At 45.2% G+C, this 21,241-nt stretch overlaps 1 protein-coding gene across 1 annotated transcript in view; it reads right to left on the reverse strand.

Annotated features, from left to right (window-relative positions):
• Positions 1 to 17,244, reverse strand: part of SRRM4 (serine/arginine repetitive matrix 4) — a 172,349-nt gene extending 155,105 nt beyond the window's left edge. The window contains exon 1 of the mRNA XM_019977446.2: positions 16,699 to 17,244. Within this exon, the coding sequence (XP_019833005.2) occupies positions 16,699 to 16,829 (131 nt within the window). The 5' untranslated portion in view covers positions 16,830 to 17,244. The remainder of the gene's footprint in view (positions 1 to 16,698) is intronic.
• Positions 17,245 to 21,241: the final 3,997 nt, after the last annotated feature.

The raw sequence follows: 21,241 nt of genomic DNA on the forward strand, positions 1-21,241 counted from the left end.
CACTACCCGCAGGCAACACTTCACCCAGCCCCATGAGGTCAGCCTCACTGCTGGGCAGGCCCTTCTCCCTGTGCTTGAGCTGTCTTTGGGTAAGCTTCCACTGAAGTGATCATCTAGAAACTTGAAAATAGGAGAACAGCTAGGCCTCACTATATCTTCCAGAGGCAAGATATGGGGAAGATATAGGCTTCCCCATATCTTGCCTCTGGGGAAGAAAGTGTTGGGTAAGAGAGAAGACTGTGGCAACATGTATAGTGGTTATAATCCTAACTCTGACCCTTATAAGGTGGTAACTTTGGCAAGGTTGCTTAAAGCGTCTGAGCCTTACTTCCATTTGCAAGATGGGGACAGTGGTATGTATCTACTGCACAGGACTGGGGTATGAATACAGTGAGGCGATATCTGCAAGTGGCCCAGCACAGAACTTAGTTTATCAATTGTTGTTGTTTAGTCACTAAGTTTTGCAACCCCATGGACTGTAGCCTGCCAGGCTCCTCTGTCCTCAGGATTTCCCAGCAAGAATATTGGAATGGGTTGCCATTCCCTTCTCCAGGAGATCTGCATATCCTGCATTGGCAGGCAGATTCTTTACCACTGAGCCACCAGGGAAGCCCTAGTTTATCAATAGGAAATACCTAAAATTGCATGGGCGGAGGAGCCTGGTAGGCTGCAGTCCATTGGGTTGCTAAGAGTTGGACACGACTGAGCGACTTCACTTTCACTTTTCACCTTCAGGCACAGGGGAAGGAAATGGCAACCCACTCCAATGTTCTTGTCTGGAGAATCCCAGGGACGGGGGAGCCTGGTGGGCTGCCATCTATGCGGTCACACAGAGTCGGACACGACTGAAGTGACTTAGCAGCAGCAGCAAAATTGCATGGCATTACTACTAACTTGTTAACCTTTGGCCAGCCGCTTTACCTGTTCAGACTTCAACTCTCTTTTTGACAAACTTAACTCCTGCCCTGCTAATTGCTAGTTATTTATAGACATGTCTCTTCTACTAGAATGTAAGCAACTTGAGAGTAATCTTTATCTATTACTAGGCATCACTGACTCGATGGACGTGAGTCTGGGTGAACTCCGGGAGTTGGTGATGGACAGGGAGGCCTGGCGTGCTGTGATTCATGGGGTCACAAAGAGTCGGACATGACTGAGTGACTGAACTGAACTGACTGATGCTTTACATATAGTAGAAACTCAGTCCTGGGTGAAGGTATGAATGGATAATCAGAAGGGATTTCAGATGTGAAATCCCTTTGCACAAGTTTTAAAAAAGGATCATAGCAATTGTGATTCTTTGTTTCTGATAAAAATGAATAAGTACAATCATTTAAATCTCAATAGCAAAAGGCCTTAGGGAAAAACAAACAAATCTCAGATGTCTAAATTCCTTGGGACCACGATGTTTCAGGTGTCTTAAAAGAGAATTAAGATTGGGAGAACAAGTTCAACCAGGATTTATGCCTGTAAGGTATTGAAAAATAAATTATTTAAGCTGCTATTTCTTATCATCTGTTAAATGAAATTAATAAAACTTACTTTACCATAAATACAGGGAAATGGTGAAGAAGACACAAAGTAGGTGCTCATAAATATTGGTTGGTTGGTTGATTGAATGAATGGATGGGTTGGAGAAGAAAATAGAGAAAGAATGAAGGAACAAATAGCTGGAGAATACATAAATGGGTGGATGAAATTATGAATAAACAAACTAATGGTTCCTTGATGAATGCAGGGTAGATGGATGGATGGATGGATGCCTAGGTAGTGGATGGATAAATAAATGGATAGAGGAATAGATGATGGGTTAATGGATGTATAGGTGAGTGTGTCAGTCAAGTTCACAGCAATCATGAAGTATTGTGCCTGTGAACAATGACCATGATTGCATAATGGAAGCACCTAAACAGGTCAGCTTGGGATAGTTATTACAATTATAAGCCCCAAATTTCTCACTCAAGAAAAACTTATTCTCCTTGTTTATATCCCTTCCTTCTCTAGGGAAACGTGCTTCCAGGAAAGCTGCTTCATTAATGTAGCATCAAACTCCTTTAGTGAGTTTGCTCACCCCAAAATAAAATCGGGCAGTACTAGTGGGCATACATCCTGAGCTACATTCTCTCTCGTGCACCACTGTGGCACTGGGATGGAACAATGCAAACAGCTTGTCAAGAACTTCCTTGTTTCCGTATGGTGCCCCTAATTTTTTTGACCTTTCCTTCCTATATCAGGAGATTGGCAGAGCAGGTATTTCCAACCAGAGCTAGTAAGAGTTACCAGCACAGGATTCAAATGGCACTTCTGACATCACTTAGCTATGTGAGCTTAGACAAGTTATTTACCTTCTGATCCTTAATTTTCCCATCTACAAAATGGAAATTGTCATAATATACAACTGCCTTATAGTTCAGTGGATTAAGTGATATACTGCAGATAAAGCATTTTGCGTATAGTAAGTAATCAGAAACTATGGTTAGGAGTTAAAACTTTGACACATGAAGAGTTGAAACACTGACATTCATGAGCTCAATGAGGCAGAGGAGTGAATCCTGGGAGTGAGGGGACCTGAGTTCTGATTCACTGTTTGACTCTGGGCAGGCAAGTACCTTTTCCTTTCTGAGTCTTACTTTCTCCATCTGTATAATAGGAACCCATGAGCTCTGAGATTTAGAATAATCACATTGTCTTTTGGTACTTTTCCTCTACCAAAATGATTCTCTGCTGAACATAAGTCTTAATGTCCTAGGGCAACCATTCAAAATAGTCAAGCGAGAAACCAACAATTATTCAAGTTAGAGATTTTTGTCACCATGATACAGATGAGGGCACTGAGACTCAGAGTAGTGACGTGACTTGCTCAAAATCATACAGCTAATAGATGGTGGGATAGAATTCAAACTGAAGCTTATTAACTACAGAGCCAGAACTCATCCAACTGTGAAACACTTCTCCCTTGACATGTATCACAGCAGTATTTTCTTGGCAAATGGAATGGGAGTTGATGCCTTCCTTAGGGTTGGATGAGCAGGATGGGTGGAGCATGCTAAGCAGGACAACTTTCCAAGGAGAGGGAAGGAAACAGGGACGTGTGGACCAGAGTGGGGAGCGCAAACATCAGGTGGCTTTGATGGCATCTTGCCCAAGCCACAAACTGGAAAACGTCAAAGCATCTAAGAGCACTTAGACCACAGTCTACAGTTCCTGCATTCAAACCACCACTGGGGTTAGTCTGAGAGTTAATTTACAAAAGGGCCTTAGACACTGTAGACACACAGACATAGATGTGAACTTCCTGATGTTCAAGCTGGTTTTAGAAAAGGCAGAGGAACCAGAGATCAAATTGCCAACATCTGCTGGATCATGGAAAAAGCAAGAGAATTCCAGAAAAGCATCTATTTCTGCTTTATTGACTATGCCAAAGCCTTTGACTGTGTGGATCACAATAAACTGTGGGAAATTCTGAAAGAGATGGGAATACCAGACCACCTGACCTGCCTCTTGCGAAATCTGTATGCAGGTCAGGAAGCAACAGTTAGAACTGGACATGGAACAACAGACTGGTTCCAAATAGGAAAAGGAGTACGTCAAGGCTGTATATTGTCACCCTGCTTATTTAACTTCTATGCAGAGTACATCATGAGAAACGCTGGACTGGAAGAAGCACAAGCTGGAATTAAGATTGACGGGAGAAATATCAATAACCTCAGATATGCAGATGACACCACCCTTATGGCAGAAAGTGAAGAGGAACTAAAAAGCCTCTTGATGAAAGTGAAAGTGGAGAGTGGAAAAGTTAGCTTAAAGCTCAACACTCAGAAAACAAAGATCATGGCATCCAGTCCCATCACTTCATGGGAAATAGATGGGGAAACAGTAGAAACATTGGCAGACTTTATTTTTCTGGGCTTCAAAATCACTGTAGATGGTGACTGCAGCCATGAGATTAAAAGACGCTTACTCCTTGGAAGGAAAACTATGACCAACATAGATAGCATATTCAAAAGCAGAGACATTACTTTGCAAAAAAAGGTTCGTCTAGTCAAGGCTATGGTTTTTCCAGTGGTCATGTATGGATGTGAGAGTTGGACTGTGAAGAAGGCTGAGCGCCGAAGAATTGATGCTGTTGAACTGTGGTGTTGGAGAAGACTCTTGAGAGTCCCTTGGACTGCAAGGAGATCCAACCAGTCCATTCTGAAGGAGATCAGCCCTGGGATTTCTTTGGAAGGAATGATGCTAAAGCTGAAACTCCAGTACTTTAGCCACCTCATGCAAAGAGTTGACTCATTGGAAAAGACTCTGATGCTGGGAGGGATTGGGGGCAAGAGGAGAAGGGGCCGACAGAGGATGAGATGGCTGGATGGCATCACTGACTCGATGGACGTGAGTCTGAGTGAACTCCAGGAGTTGGTGATGGACAGGGAGGCCTGGCATGCTGTGATTCATGGGGTCGAAAAGAGTCAGACACGACTGAGCGACTGATCTGATCTGATCTGATAGACACTGTAGGTCCAGCCAGTGTTTTGGAATATGGATAGGTACAGGCAGTGGATGGCAATCATATTGGATCTTTTCCTCTTCCCCGGAGCCCACTGATGCTCTGTGATGAACGCACTGTCCATGGCACTAATTGCTTGTGAGGCTTTAGGCAAGTTACTTAACTACTCTGGGTTGGATTCGTTCCATAAGATGAAGTTAGAGAGTGTGGGATGAAAAGACTCTTAAGTGTCTTTTATAGTGGTGGCACTATAGTCTCTCATAGTGGCGACATGTCTTTTCTTGGGGGCAGGGGTCATACATAGCCTTTCCTGTGGAAGAAGGAAGGTTTCTAGACTTATGCTTCGTCCACTGAAGTTTGGAGGCTGATTTCCCTCTATTGGGCCCCTTCAATGATGAGGTAAGCTTCCTCCTAAGGCCCCTGAGCTCTGAGCACCCCCTTGTACTCTTAGGGTTCTACTCCAAACTCTCCCTCCCTCCTTGGCCATTAAAAGGGATGTCACTCTAAGGGAATGCCTCCACTCAGGAAAAGGCACACACTGGGGCAGCTGAAAAGGGCCTGAGGCTGGTACACTCAGTGTAGAGAAAGAAAGGGGTTTTAAGGGGGTGACACTGGCAATGCAGCCTGGTCACTGACCACAGGTGGGCGTGCCCGTCCTCCCCTTGCCTAGTAGAGCCATGCTCAGGGCACACGTTTCTTGGATTACACTTTTTGTCTGCAGTGGGATAGGGACACTGAACCTAGAATCAAGAGAACTGGCATTTATTCTGGGTCTTTACAAGGCCTTGAGCCTCAGTTTCTTCTTCTGCAAAATGGACATAAAACAGTCTCTTAACTGTTGTGAGACTCAAATAAGACCAACAGTAATAGTTAAACCACCACTACCACCACAATAATAATGTGTCGTTATTTCATGATGTTACTTTAAGGCAAGGCATTTCATGTCTGTCAGCCTCAATTGTCCCACTTGTAAAATGGGAATGAATTAATTTTTCTGCCTTCTTCTCCAGGGAACTCCGAGCAGAGTGGCATCTTAGAACTAGGTGTCACGTGACCCATATGTCAGCTATACCTCTGGCATTTACATTCTGGTGCTCCACACAGGGTCCTGCACACTCTGTGCCCCTGTCTCCCCACTTATAAAATAAAGAGGCTGCATTCAAGTTCCTCAAATGTCCCCTATGGCCTTCCCTACTTGACTGAAGACTAAACGCCACAGTGAACTGACACTGACTTATCAGGAGCTGGGCACTAGGATGTGCCACTGTTGTGATGGCTTCCTGCTAGAAACAACTGTCCACATGTAAAGAGTTGCCCTGAGCCTACCTACCCTCTATGGGAGTGGGCTGGGCCCCAGAACCACCTGCCATCTGGCCTTGAAAGGGAGGCTGGCCAAAGAAAAGCCTTCTTACTGGCTGAAAGCTCTGAAATATGATCCCGGGAACAGCCAGAGCAGTTCACCTGCTCTGTGAGACACAGGCTGAGTACAGATGGACGTCTCTTCAGGATCCCCAGACCAGGCTTCGGGCAGCATATGCCACAAGAGGACTTCATGGGGCAGGATGCCACATCTCACAGCGAGAAGCGAGGGGAAAGAGAGAGTGGTGTCTGATGGCCTGATCACAGCAGGGAAGCTGACACACAAACCGTGACATAATGCTCTCAAGCAGCACTTCACTGAACCCAGAGCTCACCCAGGCTGATTCAGACTATGTAAAGGCCTCAGGCAAATCCTTCCCCTTTGGTGGGTCTCAGTTTCCCCATCTGCAAAATGAAGAACTGAATTACATGAGCAGGCCCCAGAGATCTTTTGATCTCTTATCTCTCTCAGAAATATTTGAGAATGAAACCCTCATATAAGTATATTTATTTATAAATTATACCTGTACAGTTGCTCCAATAATTATAAATACTATAAAACATATCCCTTCATCCTCCACATGTAAAATGAGGAGACTGGATGATCTCTAAAATCCCTTTAGCTCTAAAATTCTGATGATGTACATGTGTAGGTCTCTGAGTTTCCTTACCTGTACCATGCTCTTATATTTGCATACCCTCCACTATTCACTCAACAAACATTTAAAGATCCCCCAAACATGGGCCACTGTTCTAGATGCTGAGATAGAGTAAAGAAGGAGACAGATATGGCCTCTACCCTCAGTAATTCAAAGGGTTCTAAGAATTAAAGGAAACATTGCTATTTTTGAATACTGGAAATTCTATATGGTTCACATTTTTAGGTATGAAAATGATTTGCTGGGGAGAAAGAGTTACAATTCATGCAATTAATTAACATTTGTTTGACCCCCTGCTATGTATCAAGTGAAAGAGATAAACCAATGAACAAGTTGACACAGTCCTCATCCTCTTCAGTCTGTTAGAAGAGGTACACTTCAACCAATGATCCCATGCCGCATGCATGCTAAGTCGCTTCAGTCGTGTCTGACTCTGTGCGACCCCATAGACGGCAGCCCACCAGGCTCCTCTGTCCCTGGGATTCTCCAGGCAAAAATACTGGAGTGGGTTGTCATTTCCTTCTCCAATGCATGAAAGTGAAAAGTGAAAGTGAAGTCGCTCAGTCATGCCCGACTCTTAGCCACCCCATGGACTGCAGCCTACCAGGCTCCTCCATTGATGGGATTTTCCAGGCAAGAGTACTGGAGTGGGGTGCCATTGCCTTTACCAACTCCCGGAGTTCACTTAAACTCACGTCCATCAAGTCAGTGATTCCATCCAGCCATCTCATCCTCTGTCATCCCCTTCTCCTCCTGCCTCCAATCCCTCCCAGCATCAGAGTCTTTTCCAATAAGTCAACTCTTCACATGAGGTGGCCAAAGGACTGGAGTTTCAGCTTTAGCATCATTCCTTCCAAAGAACACCCAGGACTGATCTCCTTTAGAATGGACTGGTTGGATCTCCTTGCAGTCCAAGGGACTCTCAAGAGTCTTCTCCAACACCACAGTTCAAAAGCATCAATTCTTCGGTGCTCAGCTTTCTTCACAATTCAACTCTCACATCCATATATGACCACTGGAAAAACCATAGCCTTGACTAGATGGACCTTTGTTGACAAAGTAATGTCTCTACTTTTGAATATGCTATCTAGGTTGCTCATAACTTTCCTTCCAAGGAGTAAGCGTCTTTTAATTTCATGGCTGCAATCACCATCTGTAGTGATTTTGAAGCCCCAAAAAATAAAGTCTGCCACTGTTTCCACTGTTTCCCCATCTATTTTCCATGAAGTGATGGGACCAGATGCCATGATCTTAGTTTTCTGAATGTTGAGCTTTAAGCCAACTTTTCCACTCTCCTCTTTCACTTTCATCAAGAGGCTTTTTTTCCTCTTCACTTTCTGCCATAAGGGTGGTGTCATCTGCATATCTGAGGTTATTGATATTTCTCCCAGCAATCTTGATTCCAGCTTGTGCTTCTTCCAGCCCAGTGTTTCTCATGATATACTCTGCATAGAAGTTAAATAAGCAGGGTGACAGCCTTCCATATCCTAGCTATTGTTAATAATGCAGAAGGAGCATTTTAGAAATAATCTTGGGGGAGGTGGGCAGGAGTGGTACCATGGCTTGTAGTTACCAAGGGCCTAAAGTTCTACCAACCAAGGGACAGTAATGGAGGGCTTTAGATGAGGGTAGGGAGTTTGACTTACTTTTCATAGAGGTTCCTCTAGTTTGATATGAAGATGGGTATAGAGGGTAAGGATAGAGGAAGACAGAGTTACGGACAGTGGTATGAGATGGGAGAACCACAATGGCAATTACCTAAGCTGATTGGACATAAAATAAGATGATTAAAACAAAACAAAAACACCCATGACCTTATCTGAATTATAGTGACAGGATGTGCTGCAGGCAGAGAAGAACATAGCTGTCATCGGGCAGACCTGAGTGAAGATCCTGGTTTCATACTTATAAATTATGTGACCTTGGACAAGACACACTTCACCTCTCTGGTCTCAGTTTTCCTATTCTCCAAAGTGTGTGTGTGTGTGTGTGTGTGTGTGTGTGTGTGTGTGTGTGTGTATGCTCAGTCATGTCTAACTCTTTGCAACCCCATGGACTGTAGCTCGCCAGGCTGCTCTGTCCATGGAATTTTCCAGGCAAGAATACTAGAGTGAGTTACAGTTTCCTACTCTAGGGGATCTTCCTGAACCAGGTATCGAATTGAAGTCTCTTGTGCCTCCTGCATTGGCAGGCAGACTCTTTACCACTTAGTCACCTAGGGCACTTAAGTATAAATGTATCAGTTAAAAGCTCTGGGCTTTTATCCCAATTATGACTTTTACCATCCACATACCCATGAGCAAGTCATGTCTACTCTCTGAGCCTCAGTTTCCTCATCTGTAAAAATGGGCTTTAAAAATACCTCTCTCTTTAAGTTACTGTGAGGATGGAATCAGATGACAGATGAAACGTGCTTAGCACAGGGCTAGGCACATAATAACATAAGGAGCTTGGCACACACATTCCCACCATGAGAGAATGCACACACATATCATGAATACACACATGTCAGGCCCAGATGGCACCTCTCTTCCCGTAGGAGTGGTAACTGTCTTGTAAAATTCCAGCTCACTTGCCTAAGCTTAACTTTAATGAAGCTAGAGTACAGTGATCCATTGGTGTTTCTGCTCAGCGAACCTGTCAACAGGATGTAAGCCCAGGGAATCCGGCAACTAGGGGATTCTCCTGATGAGAGACATTTGCGTCCAGAGGATCTTAATATTTGTTTTAAACAGACAAATGTAGACATGAATTACTTAATGACTGTTTTAGGGTTCGGCATTGTTCCTGTATTTGGTTTGCCTTTGTCTCTATGACATCTTAATTCTGTGTTTTATTTCACGGAGCTCTACATACAGGCTGGTGGCATATGGGAGCTCCCTCAGCAAAATCTCCAATGGAGATGGAGGAAGGGAAAGAGACCGAGAGAGAGAGAAAGAGAGAGAGAGAGAGTGCATAGGCTGTAGCTTCAAGGGTGTGCAGTGAAGGGAGGCTGGGGGGCTGAAGGTGAGAGAAATAGTCTAGATTTGCATGCATGGATATGAGAGATACACCAAACCCTCACCACCATGGGAACAAGATTTGCCACTGCTATTTGGAAGTCTAAACAATGTCTTTTTCAATTTCCTAATCTGATTGATCACAATCAGAGATATTGTAAATTTCATGCTTGTCTATAATGCATGGAGGGGCCCAGCGAAGCTGACTCTGCTTTTCAAAGTCATCCCTGGCTGCATTAGAGTTGGGAGAGAGGAGCCAAGAAAAACAGATCAGACCCGGGTCCCTGACTGCCCCTGGGACTCCCCCTCCATCCTCCTAGCCTAGGTGTTGAGGACCTGTTAAGTCCTTAAATGTCTTACAAGGCTTGATCTGTTTCCTGCCTATGTCTAGGGAGTCATCTCCTGTCAGTCTCCTCCACACTTACTCTGCTCTGCCCACATCAACTTCCTTGTTATTCCTCAAATATATCAAACTGCTCCACCTCAGGGCCTTGGTATATTCTGTTCCCACAAACACTTTCCTCCAGTAATCCTCATGGCTGACTCTTTCCCATCTCCAGGTACCTGGCCCACTCCCATCCAATAATGCCATCCACTCTCTCACCCTTTAGCCCTTTGTTCTGCTTTATTCTTCTTTTAAGCACTTACTACCACTTGACCTTATATTATTTCTTTCTTTCTTTATTATTTTTCTCCCCCATGAGAGCAGGGGGCTTCATGCTATTCATTGCTGTACTGAGAAGGACCTCAAGAAATCTGCTAAATGAATGAATGAGAGTATGGCTTTGGTTTTTAGTCACATGCAGCTTCTTCCACTTTGTGCGTTCATTTCCCATTGGTTTATTTTCTCTTTGACATGTACGGGCTCACTCTGATCACCCCACTGTCGGTGGCTGCTTGAGGAATGCAGACTGGATTTCGTTTTAGCCAGAACTGGACCATGAAGGACAAGAAACCTAATGGCCCAAGCCCGAGACTGTATCCTTCAGCCGCTGACAGGGCAGTTGGGAGATTTTAAGGGCAGTTCCTTCCTACAGGCCCCCTTCATTAGCACTGACTAAGATCCCCACAAATAATGCCCCCCTTCTCCCACCTGAGAGTTTAGCCCCATAAAAAGATTCTGGAAAAAGAAAAGCTCTTTCCTGATACTCTACAAGGGATAAAGGCCTTATTCATTCTGATCATTCCTTGCATTTGTAGGTAATACTGATGAAATAAAAGAATCATTCCCATTTCACAGCTGAGATAACTAACAATTACAGTATGATGATAAGCAAGGATTCCAAGCTTCACTGAGGATCTCTTTCTCTGACTTTCCACATCCCCCTTTCTTTATTCCTATCTACATTACAGTGCTAAGACTGCCTCACACACACGCACTCATGCTTATGTCTCCCATTGCTGCTAAATTCCAAGGCCCTCAAATGAAAAGACTGCATTTCATTCATTTTTTCCTCCCCGATGGGCCTGGCACGTAGTAATAATAAGAACGATCATTTATTATTAATAGTAAGAGCTAACATTGATGGAGCCCTCACAGCGTGCCAAACAGCAGCTTTCCATAAATTAGTTCATTCAGTCCTCCCAACAGCTCTTGAAGGTGGCTGCTATTATTAGCCCTATTGTACAGATGAGGAAACTGAGATTGAGAAGGTCAGGGTGCTTGCCAAAAGCCACTGGAGCCAGTGAGTGTCTGCAAACAGTAAAAGGAAACAATTCTTTTAATTAGTTTGCCTTGGGGGCCTGTTGAATTTTTAAAACAGCTCTGTACAAATCTCCACTGGCTCTTTTAGGCAACTGTAGTGAGAATGATCTCACCACAACCCCGGGAAATGAGTGTTTTATCTATGGGGAAACTGAGGCATGGAGAGGTAGAGTGACTAGCAGATTCAAAAACTAGGAAGTAGCCTTGCAGGATGTCATACTGGGTACATCTGACTTCAGAGCCCAGGCTCTTTATTGCCCTACCTCTTCCACCCCAGAAATAGTCTCTCGCACCTCAGAGAAAGTCTTAGTAATAAGTAAGTATTGAACTCTGGTTTTGTTAAGCCCCTGCGAACTCGTCCACCTCACAGGAAGGTAAATTGAGCCACTCTGAAAGAAAGGATAATTTAAAAAGTGTGTACTGCCCTTGCAGGATGACCAAGGTGCCCATGGAGCAGAAGGCACCTAACCCAGACTTTCATTCTCATTTATAGGATGGAAGAGATGTCCCCACCTCTGTGGTGGCCTGGAGTTAACAGGGACTCATATAGGTTTGGAAAGTACTTCCAGGTGGGATTAAGTTCAACCTCCTGTCCATGGACCAGCCTACAGGGCCACTCAGCCAACCACACAGATCTCTATATTTAGAGAGCTTCATTCTGACACTGTGCTGTGCTGTGCTGTGCTGTGCTTAGTCGCTCAGTCATGTTTGACTCTTTGCAACCCCGTGGACTGTGGACCGCCAGGCTCCTCTGTCCATGGGGATTCTCCAGGCAAGAATACTGGAGGGGGTTGCTAGAATCAAATCTATTTGCAGTGTGTGTGTGTGTGTGTGTGTGTCTGTCTGTCTGTCTCCCAGTCTCCCAGGTTGCACTGATCAGCGTCCTCAACCTGTCAGGATGGGTTTGGGTTGGAGAGGGCTAATCTGATGCTGAGTTTGGGTCATGTGTACTCATTCAATTAATGCACGTAAGTTTCATTGAACATTTACCGCAGCCTGGGTCTCTAAGACAGCACGGTTGCCAAGTGAATATGGCAGTGTCAGAAATGATCCCCTCACTGACCCTGTACAGCATTCACCAAATTCACCTTTCAGAAGGAGAAAGGCTTGACCCAAACAGTAACACTCCTTTTGCAGAGAAAACGTTCATTCATCGCCGGACAAGCATTTTCCCTGACCTTTGTCTATTGGCTCTTAACCATAGGAAATGGCCTCCCATCAGCCCCTTACTCTGCTCCCAAAGACAGAGTCAGCACAAATGTGCTAACTGATCTCTTGGCATGAAGGGGAGTCTTGAATTAAATGATTCAGAGGCATTTTCCCTGCCTAACAATTTGGCTATCTTTCCCTTTTTGCAGTAAAATCTCTGATAGTTTGGAATTTATGATCCTTTAGACAGGAATTGGGCTGAAGTCTGCTTCTGGACTATTATGTAGGGAAAGGATTTTTGAAATAAATTAATAGCTTGCCAAAAAAATAGGAAAGGGAATGCTTACTTTATTTAAGGGGGGTGGGGTCACCTCTCTAGCCCTTTATAAACACTCCTGTATCTATGAACAATTGATATGCTAATTACAGACAAAAGTTACATATTTATTGTCTTCAACTACTCTTCATTGATATGATTATTATTACAGTTTGAATTGGCCTGCAACACTAGATTACCCACTCTGAGCCTAAACTTCTTGGATATAAACTTTTCTGGGCTAAGGAATTTAAAAAGAGAATTAATTAGTGCCGGGAAAATTACTATACTTCTTTGGTAGGGTCAAAAGAGGCAGTCTCATACATCCCAAGTACCTTGTTGATTCATGCTGGCTCTCTTCCACCTGGTAGGTGGTGAGGTTTGCCTGGCATAGCCCCCGTTAGAGCCTCCATCCTGGAATAACCACTCACAGATGACCCTTTTTACCTTTGATATGAACTATAAATTATATAGTCGCTCTAGATTTGATGGACTAGGGGATTAAAACTATGGTTTTCAAGGAGTTAGAACCTTGGCTAGACTGCCAGTGCTTGGTCATCGCTATACAATCTGAAAGGATAATCCATAAGGATACTGTACCAATCAATTCTGAATTCAGACAGTTCTTTACCAGCCCTCCAACCACCCTCAATTGAAAGTGCTGGATCAGAAAGCAGCTAAACTTCCCCTGAGTGCTAAGTCACTTCAGTCGTATCTGACTCTTTGCAACCCTATGGACTGTAGCCCACCAGGCTTCTCTGTCCATGGGATTCTCCAGGCAAGAGCACTGGAGTGGGTTGACCTAGAGATCGCACCCGCAGCTCTTACATCTCCTGCCTTGGCAGGCTGATTCTTTACCTCTAGCGCCACCTGGGAAGCCCAACCTTCCCCACCGGAAGGAAATACGGGAACTTAGGGAGGAAAATATTGGACAGCTCTCATCCTACCCACTCCATTTCAATGCAGTTGCCTGTTAGGAGTTGAAAACTCACAATTTTTATGGTCAGCATTATTAGGGGGAGAAATGGATAGACAGGAAAAACACAATCAATGTGTATTAAACAATCACTATGTCCCTCACACTGTGGGAAGTGCTTCACCTGACTCAATTCTCCTAACTCACTGCCTGAGATGGCTACTATTGTTATTTCTATTTTCAAGCTGACAAAATAGGCTCAACTAGGTAGAGCCACTTGCCTAAGGCACTTGGCTAAATGGCAGAACCAGGGAATCCAGGTTCCTGTGAAGCTCAGTTCTGAGCTTTTAACCACTGTGATATACTGCCTCCCACTCTGCTATGCTGTTCTGGCATTTGAGTCAGACATCTGCTTGCAACTTGATACATTATAAAGATATTGCCTCATCAAGTATACCTCACAGAAGGGGAGAGGGAGAGGGACCAGGGGGTGCTTTGCTTGGAGAAAGGTTGTATGATGTATGCATATTGGTATGAAATCAACGAATTGAATGTAAGCTTCTATCCTGGTACTAAATTATCTTCAGAAATAGATTTAAAATATCCTGGGGAAGTTCATTCAGGGGATATTCCTCATCTATAAACAACTATTAAGTGTGTAACAAACAGGACTGGCTGGAGGTTCATCCTCCCCCTTCCCCAGCTCTTTTGGCATGACTGTGAGCTGGGCCTCATTCATGAAAGGAGACAACATTTCTGATGAGACAAAGCCCCCAGACTGCCTGTGGAGGAAGCTGCTGGGTCCAGATGATGCTATGCCTGTGCCTCTGTTTCTTTCCTTCCTAAGAACTCTGCTTTAGAAACACGGTACTTTTATCATTAAGTACAGAACATTACAAAGGAGATAGAAACTGACCATCACTGGATGTGGATGGTGTGGGTGAAAATGGGGTGTTTCAGGTTTTGTAGCCAGTCTGTTAAGAGACAACTCCAACCCAGCCCTTCTCGAAGACTTGAATACAAATGTTCCCTGCTCACTCTCTACCCCAAACCAGGAGTAACAGCTACAAAACTGGAATCTATTCTACAGAAAGGCCACGCCTGTTTAATAAGACGATCCTTTCAGCATGATATAATTCAGGGGCTAAATGCTCAGACTTTCACCTCGGGAATGGGTTTTCCGGGGGTAGGAGACTAGGGACAGTAAAAGATACCAGGAGTGAAATGATACCTGGGTGGGGAGGGTTGGCTATTGTAAGAGTTTCATATGAATTAAATTAGGATTTGCACAAAGCCTCAGAAAGCATGACAGTTGGGAAACCTTGTGAGCAATTAATATGATTGAGAGTATGACTAGGAAAAAAAGGCATGATACTAACAGACTGACAGACAAAGGGTGAAGGTACCAAGCAAGGTGGACATAAGGTATGCTCATCTAAATTAAAATACCACCAGGAATCTGCTGTCCTCTTCCTGCACCCCTGAAATATGCAGAAGACTCTGGACCGACTGCCACACTTCTAGTTTCCAATGAAATTTCCTTCAGTCCCTTTTACAAGGGCATATTCTGTGGCCAACACAGCACTGATGTGCCAACAGTAGGTGCACTCCGAAGGTGGAATGGATGGCAGAAACCCAGGAAGATAAAACCACTGACATCAAAGCTCTCTACAAAGGACCTCCTTCTAAGCAGAGAAACATCAGCTTTTGGTGGTACTTGGTGTTACTGTTCCTCTTCTCCAGCCTGTGTCAGAGGATATCCCCTTATCCCAGACACAAATATTCGCTGCTCCTGCTGCCACTTACAGCCTGCTACATCCTGCTGGTTGTCATGTTTCTAGTCCACCCTTCTCCAACATGGGACACCCATTTTTCTAAAGACCTGTATGAGCCAGGTCCCTATCAGACTATGAAAAGTTCTCCAGTCTGAGTTTGATTCTTAAGATATGACTCCCTGTTAGTCCTCCACCGTACACCCACTGGAAAGTTCAGCTGCAACTGTGCCAGACCAGGCATTCTGTCTGAAGCCCTTTCCCAGACATGTTATCAATCTACTCCCTAATGAAGCCTGTCAGGATTAATAAATCCTCTAAGTGGTCTTCCCTGGACCACTTCTTTCTTTTTCCCCCACCCAACCACTCCTCCAACACCAGCAAAAGAGAGTTTTCATACAACCTTGATTTTTCCTGACAGAGGGCACAGCCTTCTTCCTTTCATTCCCAAACTCCTCTAAACTGAATGGTTTATGAAAAGAATTGGGTCTTCTCTGTCTTGGAATGCTTCTGTTGCACGCAACCTCCTCTCTGTTTCACCCCACATCTTCTTCACCCTCTTTCTGCTCTTCTTTCATCTCTTCCCTCACTCTCCCTCCATCACACTACTCTACCGCCACATAAGGACTGGCTCTTTTGCCTGAGTTCAAAGCAATCAGACTCTTTTTGAAAAAACAGATTAAACTCTTCTGAGATCATCTTCCTGATCTTGGGAGCTCCTCCCTGACTCCTGAGCCCAGAGTCCTGGTTTTGGATGCTGGAGACTAGGTAATTCAGCAGCAGCAATAGCCAGAAAGGCAAAGAGGAGGGTGCTGTTTAGGGTGTATTTGAGGGAACAGCATATGGGCTTTTGTCAAAACATTCAGAGCTCCCGAGTTTCTGAGCTGAGTATAGAAATGTGCCACTGTATCTGAACAAGGCTTGAGCTAGTTCAATCTTCATCTTTTCTTGTACAGCACCCCCGACCGCCTCAATTCCACCATTTGTTCACCCCCTGTCCTTGGAGCTCTGTGATACCAAGAAAAGTTTCTCAGTCAAGTCATCTCCCACTACCACCACCCACCCAAAGACAGCAAAGCCTCTCAAACAGCAGCTGCCAGGTCAGCCGGTTGAGCATTGCTCCCCCTAAAGACTCTCTGTCCCTTCTCAACAGCCTCCACCTCACACAAGCAATTAGTTCCCATGTTCCAGCGGGAGATACAGAGTAGTGATGGGAAAAGACAGGCGCCCTGGCCCAGCTGCCTGCATCCACCCCTCAGGGCTTGGGGCACAGGCCAGAAAAGGGGGACTGCCAGGGTCTCCCCTCTTAAGCAGGAGGTCATTACCTTGGCAGCGGCTTGCGGGCCGTGATACTGGCGACAATGATGCTCTCTGGACGCGGGGTGGCCACGGCTTTAAAGGTTCCTCGCCAGAACTTCTCAAAAAGCTGTTTCTCTCCTTGCTGAACGCTCGCCATAGCCAACCCAAAGGGCCCGGGGCTCCCGGGCGCTGTCCGAAGTGCTGAAACGTGGATTCCAAAAGGGGGCTCACCGGGCTCGGTCCCTGTCCGTTTGAAACAGAGAAGGGTGGGGTGCGAAAGACAGGGGTTCAGGGCGGGGGATGGGGCGCCTCCGCCCGGGCCAGCAGGGGAGAAAGAAGGCTTGTCCGCCGGTTCCTTTCGCTTTCTGGGTCAGCTCTGGGCTGCGCTCTGACTGGCGGAGCCTCCGCGCCCCAGGAAAGGAAGGGAGGACTGGCTTTCTCGGCAGCGCCGGAGAGAAGAGGCGCCGGGGTCGTCTGTGTGTGTGCGTGTGCGTGTGAGCTCCGGCGCGCCCGGGTTTTGTCTCTCTCACAATGTGACGTTGGAAGAGGAGGCTGGTCGCGCGAGCTGCACTTTCCTCCCCCCTCTCCGCCTCTCCTCCTCCCCACCCACTCCCTCCTCCTCTGTCTCAGCCTCCTGCCGCCATCTGCATAACAAAAGCCCGCAGGTCTAGGGAGGAGAAAGGGCGGGGCGTGCGCCTGTCACCAGGGCCCCGCGGCTACGGAGTTGCAGCGCTGACCCCAGAGAAAAGCAATCCCGGCACCCGAACTGAACCAGGCGTGAGATCTTGCTTTCCAGCTCCCTCGCCTCCCCCTCCGTTGCGGACTTTGCCCCAACCCTTTCTTGCGTGCCCTCTGGGCCGGGCCACCTCCTTACCCAACCCCTTCTCAAGTCCTGTAGAAGATCCTCTATTGAGGGAGGTAGAAAAAACTTAATCAACCCACCCAAGTCACCCTGCCCCCCCGGACCCCGCCTCACTTCTGAGAGGGACTGTCTACAGCAGCAAAGCGGTAGGGGTGGAGTCTTCTGAATTCCTCTTTGAGCCTGGGTGCCAAGCGAGATCCTCACCACCCAGAAAGTGCCATTTGATGGACAATCCGTCACCAATTCGGCCTCTCGCCATCTGCCGAGCCGGCCCCGCCCGCAGAGGGGTGCAGCGTTACATCTGTGCATGCGGCTCTAAGGGATGTCTCTTTGTGCCTCACAGACAGCCAGCCCAACGTCCCGCTGCCAAACTCATCCAAAGGAAAGAGTGCCCCCATCCCGCCCCTTCCATCCAGTCTTGGGGAACTCTGCTGCAGCCACTTTTTCTTAATACTGCATGTCTCAGGAGAGGAGTCCCATTTGGAGAAGAAAGGTCTTGGGGGAGGGATCTGAGGGGAAAATTGGAGGATTATAGGGGGATAGTTACTTTTCTGTCTCTCTCTCCATCTTCTACCCCCTCCCAGTCCAACCCTAGTCTCAGAAAGTGGAAGTTTAGAATCACAGTAAGACCTAGAGGTAGAGGATCTGGGCAGAATTTCTGTCCTTCACCCCCAGGGTTTTCAATAAGAAAGACATGCGGGACCCCCTTAGCCCATCTCTCCCTTGGAGTCCTTTTATCTCAGCAGAGTTGTTACTCCCACTCCCCAGACCTCACATTCCTGGAAGGAGGCTTTGCCAAGTCTTAAAGGCCTCCCAGCTCCTGGCAGTGTGTCTTGGACACGGGAATAAACTTCCTGCTGATGGTGATAGCCATAGGGACCCAAGGGACCAGGGCACCATTGTGAACTTCTGAAATTCTTTAAAAGAAAATCGGAGGAGGATATGAGAGAAAGGGTAGGCGGAAGGCAGTGCGAACTCTGAAGTAACAGAGTATCCTTCCAGAAATGTATCTGCATTTGGATTTGGATTTGGATATTTGCCTGCCTGCTTGTGACAGTGCCTGAGAGCACTGCTCACTCTGCAGTGACCCCTTCTGGTCAACAACTAGAGATGCATTTGCTGCCTTCTTAAACTGGGTTGCCCTGCCAGCAGGTGGAGGTAGGGACTGGGGAGCTTGGACGTGAAGGAAAGGGAAGGCTAGGCTCAGATATGTTCCCTTTCCTCCCTCCTGCCTCAGATTTCCCACTCACTGATCACTCTCAGGTACTATTTCCCACTCTGAAATTGATGTTATTCGAAATGCCGTTGAGAACTGGCTCCTTAAGTAGTCGGAGATATTTGAGACCATCCTTAGTCATGACATTGGGGCTCTGAATTGAATCACTTGCAGGGAAGAGGTAGATGAGATCCTAGCCCCCGCAAGAAAAAAAATCAACATTTCCCAGCCTGTTCCTGTTCTAATTCTTTAGAATGTTGATAAAGTTCCAATTTTGTACAATATTGTCTCTTTTGAACATGAATAGCAGCCAGGTAATGTGGGAGGGGAAGCTGTTATTATTGCATTTTAAAGGTGATGAAGCTGAGATGTAGGATGGTCAAGTGACTTGCCCCAGGTGATTTGATATGAGCAAAGGGAGTCTGTACAAAATACAGTGGCATTGCTGACTCAATGAACATGAGTTTGAGCAAACTCTGGAAGATAGTGAAGGACAGGGAAGCCTGGCGTGCTGCAGTTCGTGGGGTTGCAAAGGGTTGGACACAACTTAGTGATTGAAAAACAGAATACAGACTCTGGTTTTGCTTGGGGGCTAGTAGAATCTTGGGATACTAGGTACCCCATGGTGACACAGTGTGAAAACTGTCAGATACCAAAGGAGTCACATACTGAGAAGCACATGGTATTGAGTCTTCTAAGCTGGGAGTGCTGGATGATAAATTCTCGAGCTTCACAGCCAGACTTCCTGGGTTCAAATCCCACCACTAATTGGTTAGAGTTGGGACTCCAATTAAAATCAATTTGCTAGCCATTTCTAGAGAGTGCTTCTTTACCTGAATGGTATTGCTCTTTCATTAGAAAAATGGGAGATCAGGGAGAAATGATTTTAGGATTTGCAAACTCAGGCACTCTAGAGCAAGAACTACAGAGATTTTTATACATCCTTCTCTCTGATGATCCAAAAAGGCAGCATCACTAGGTCAGAGAAATAGCTATGCTCCTAAAGCAGTTCAAACTCTACCTAACTGACACTACTATATTATTGGGGTAAACCCCTTACTTTCTCTGTCCATAAATTTTCTGAGTATAATACAGCTAATCATTACCTACCATCATCAAGGGACATCAGGGTACCTGAAAGTCTATACCCATTTCCAAATGTCCAGTGAACAGTGAGTGATTCAAATAATTACTTAGATAATGGGAAATATGATAATGAGCCCAATTCATCTGTCTTTGTGTCCTTAAAAAGGATCATACTAAACTATTCAAATTACAAGATACTGTAGTTCTTCATATAGACTTTTGGGGAGAAAAAAATGATTTTACTACTCTGGGCTTACTAATCCTCAGTTCTTGAAAGCTCTATCTTATGTCTAATTTGAATATAGCATTTGCTGTTTTTTATCCTTTTCTCTTCTAGACTATGGAAATACACTGCTCCGAACGCTCCTGGACTGACAGAATAAACCTGGAATTCTCCTCCCCTGACTGCACAGTTCCCCAAGAGACAATAGACTGTCTTAGATAATAATAACTGCATGTATTGCATAAGTGTTACTATGTTTTATGTTCTAGTCACCATTTGTGTTAAACTTTCATAAACGTTATCTCATTTAGGGTAGAGACTTAGATAGACGTTTCTCCAAAGAAGACATCCAGATGGCCAACAGGCACATAAAAAAGATGCTCAACTTCACTATTAGACAAAGGCAAATCAGAACTACAATGAGGTATCACTTCACACCAGTCAGAATTATTGTTGTTGTTTAGTCGCTAAGTCATATCTGACTCTTTTGCAACCCCCACAGAGTAGCCCACCAGGTTCCTTCTGTTCATGGGATTTCCCAGGCAAGAATACTGGGGTGGATTACCATTTCCTTCTCCAGAGGATCTTCCTGACCCAGGGATTGAACCTATGTCTCCTGCATTGGCAGGTGGGTTCTTTACCACTGAGCCAACAGGGAAATGATCATCATTAAAATGTCTACAAACAATAAATGCTGGAGAGGGTGTGGAGAAAAGGGAATCCTCCCACATTCTTGGTAGGAATCTAAATTGGTACTGCCACTATGGAAAACATCATGGAGGAGCCTCAAAAAATTAAAAGTAGAGTTGTTATATGATCTAGCAATCTTATTCCTGGGCATAAATCAGGAAAAGACTCTAATTTGAAAAGTTACATGCATCCCAAGTTCAGAGCAGCACTATTTACAACAGCCTAAATGTTCATTGACAGATGAATGGATAAAGAAGATGTGGTATATATATATCCATTGTGTACACACACACACACACACACACACACACACACAATGGAATACTACTCAGCCATAAAAAGGATGAAATAATGTCATCTGCAGCAACATGGATGGACTGAGATGTTATCACACTAAGTGAAAGTAAATCAGAAAGAGAAAGACAAGTATCATATAACATCACGCATACGTAGAACCTAAAATATGATGTAAATGAACTTATTTACAAAAAG

This window comes from Bos indicus, chromosome 17 (assembly GCF_029378745.1).
Source record: "Bos indicus isolate NIAB-ARS_2022 breed Sahiwal x Tharparkar chromosome 17, NIAB-ARS_B.indTharparkar_mat_pri_1.0, whole genome shotgun sequence".
In the NCBI taxonomy this organism is placed as follows: Eukaryota; Metazoa; Chordata; class Mammalia; order Artiodactyla; family Bovidae; genus Bos; species Bos indicus.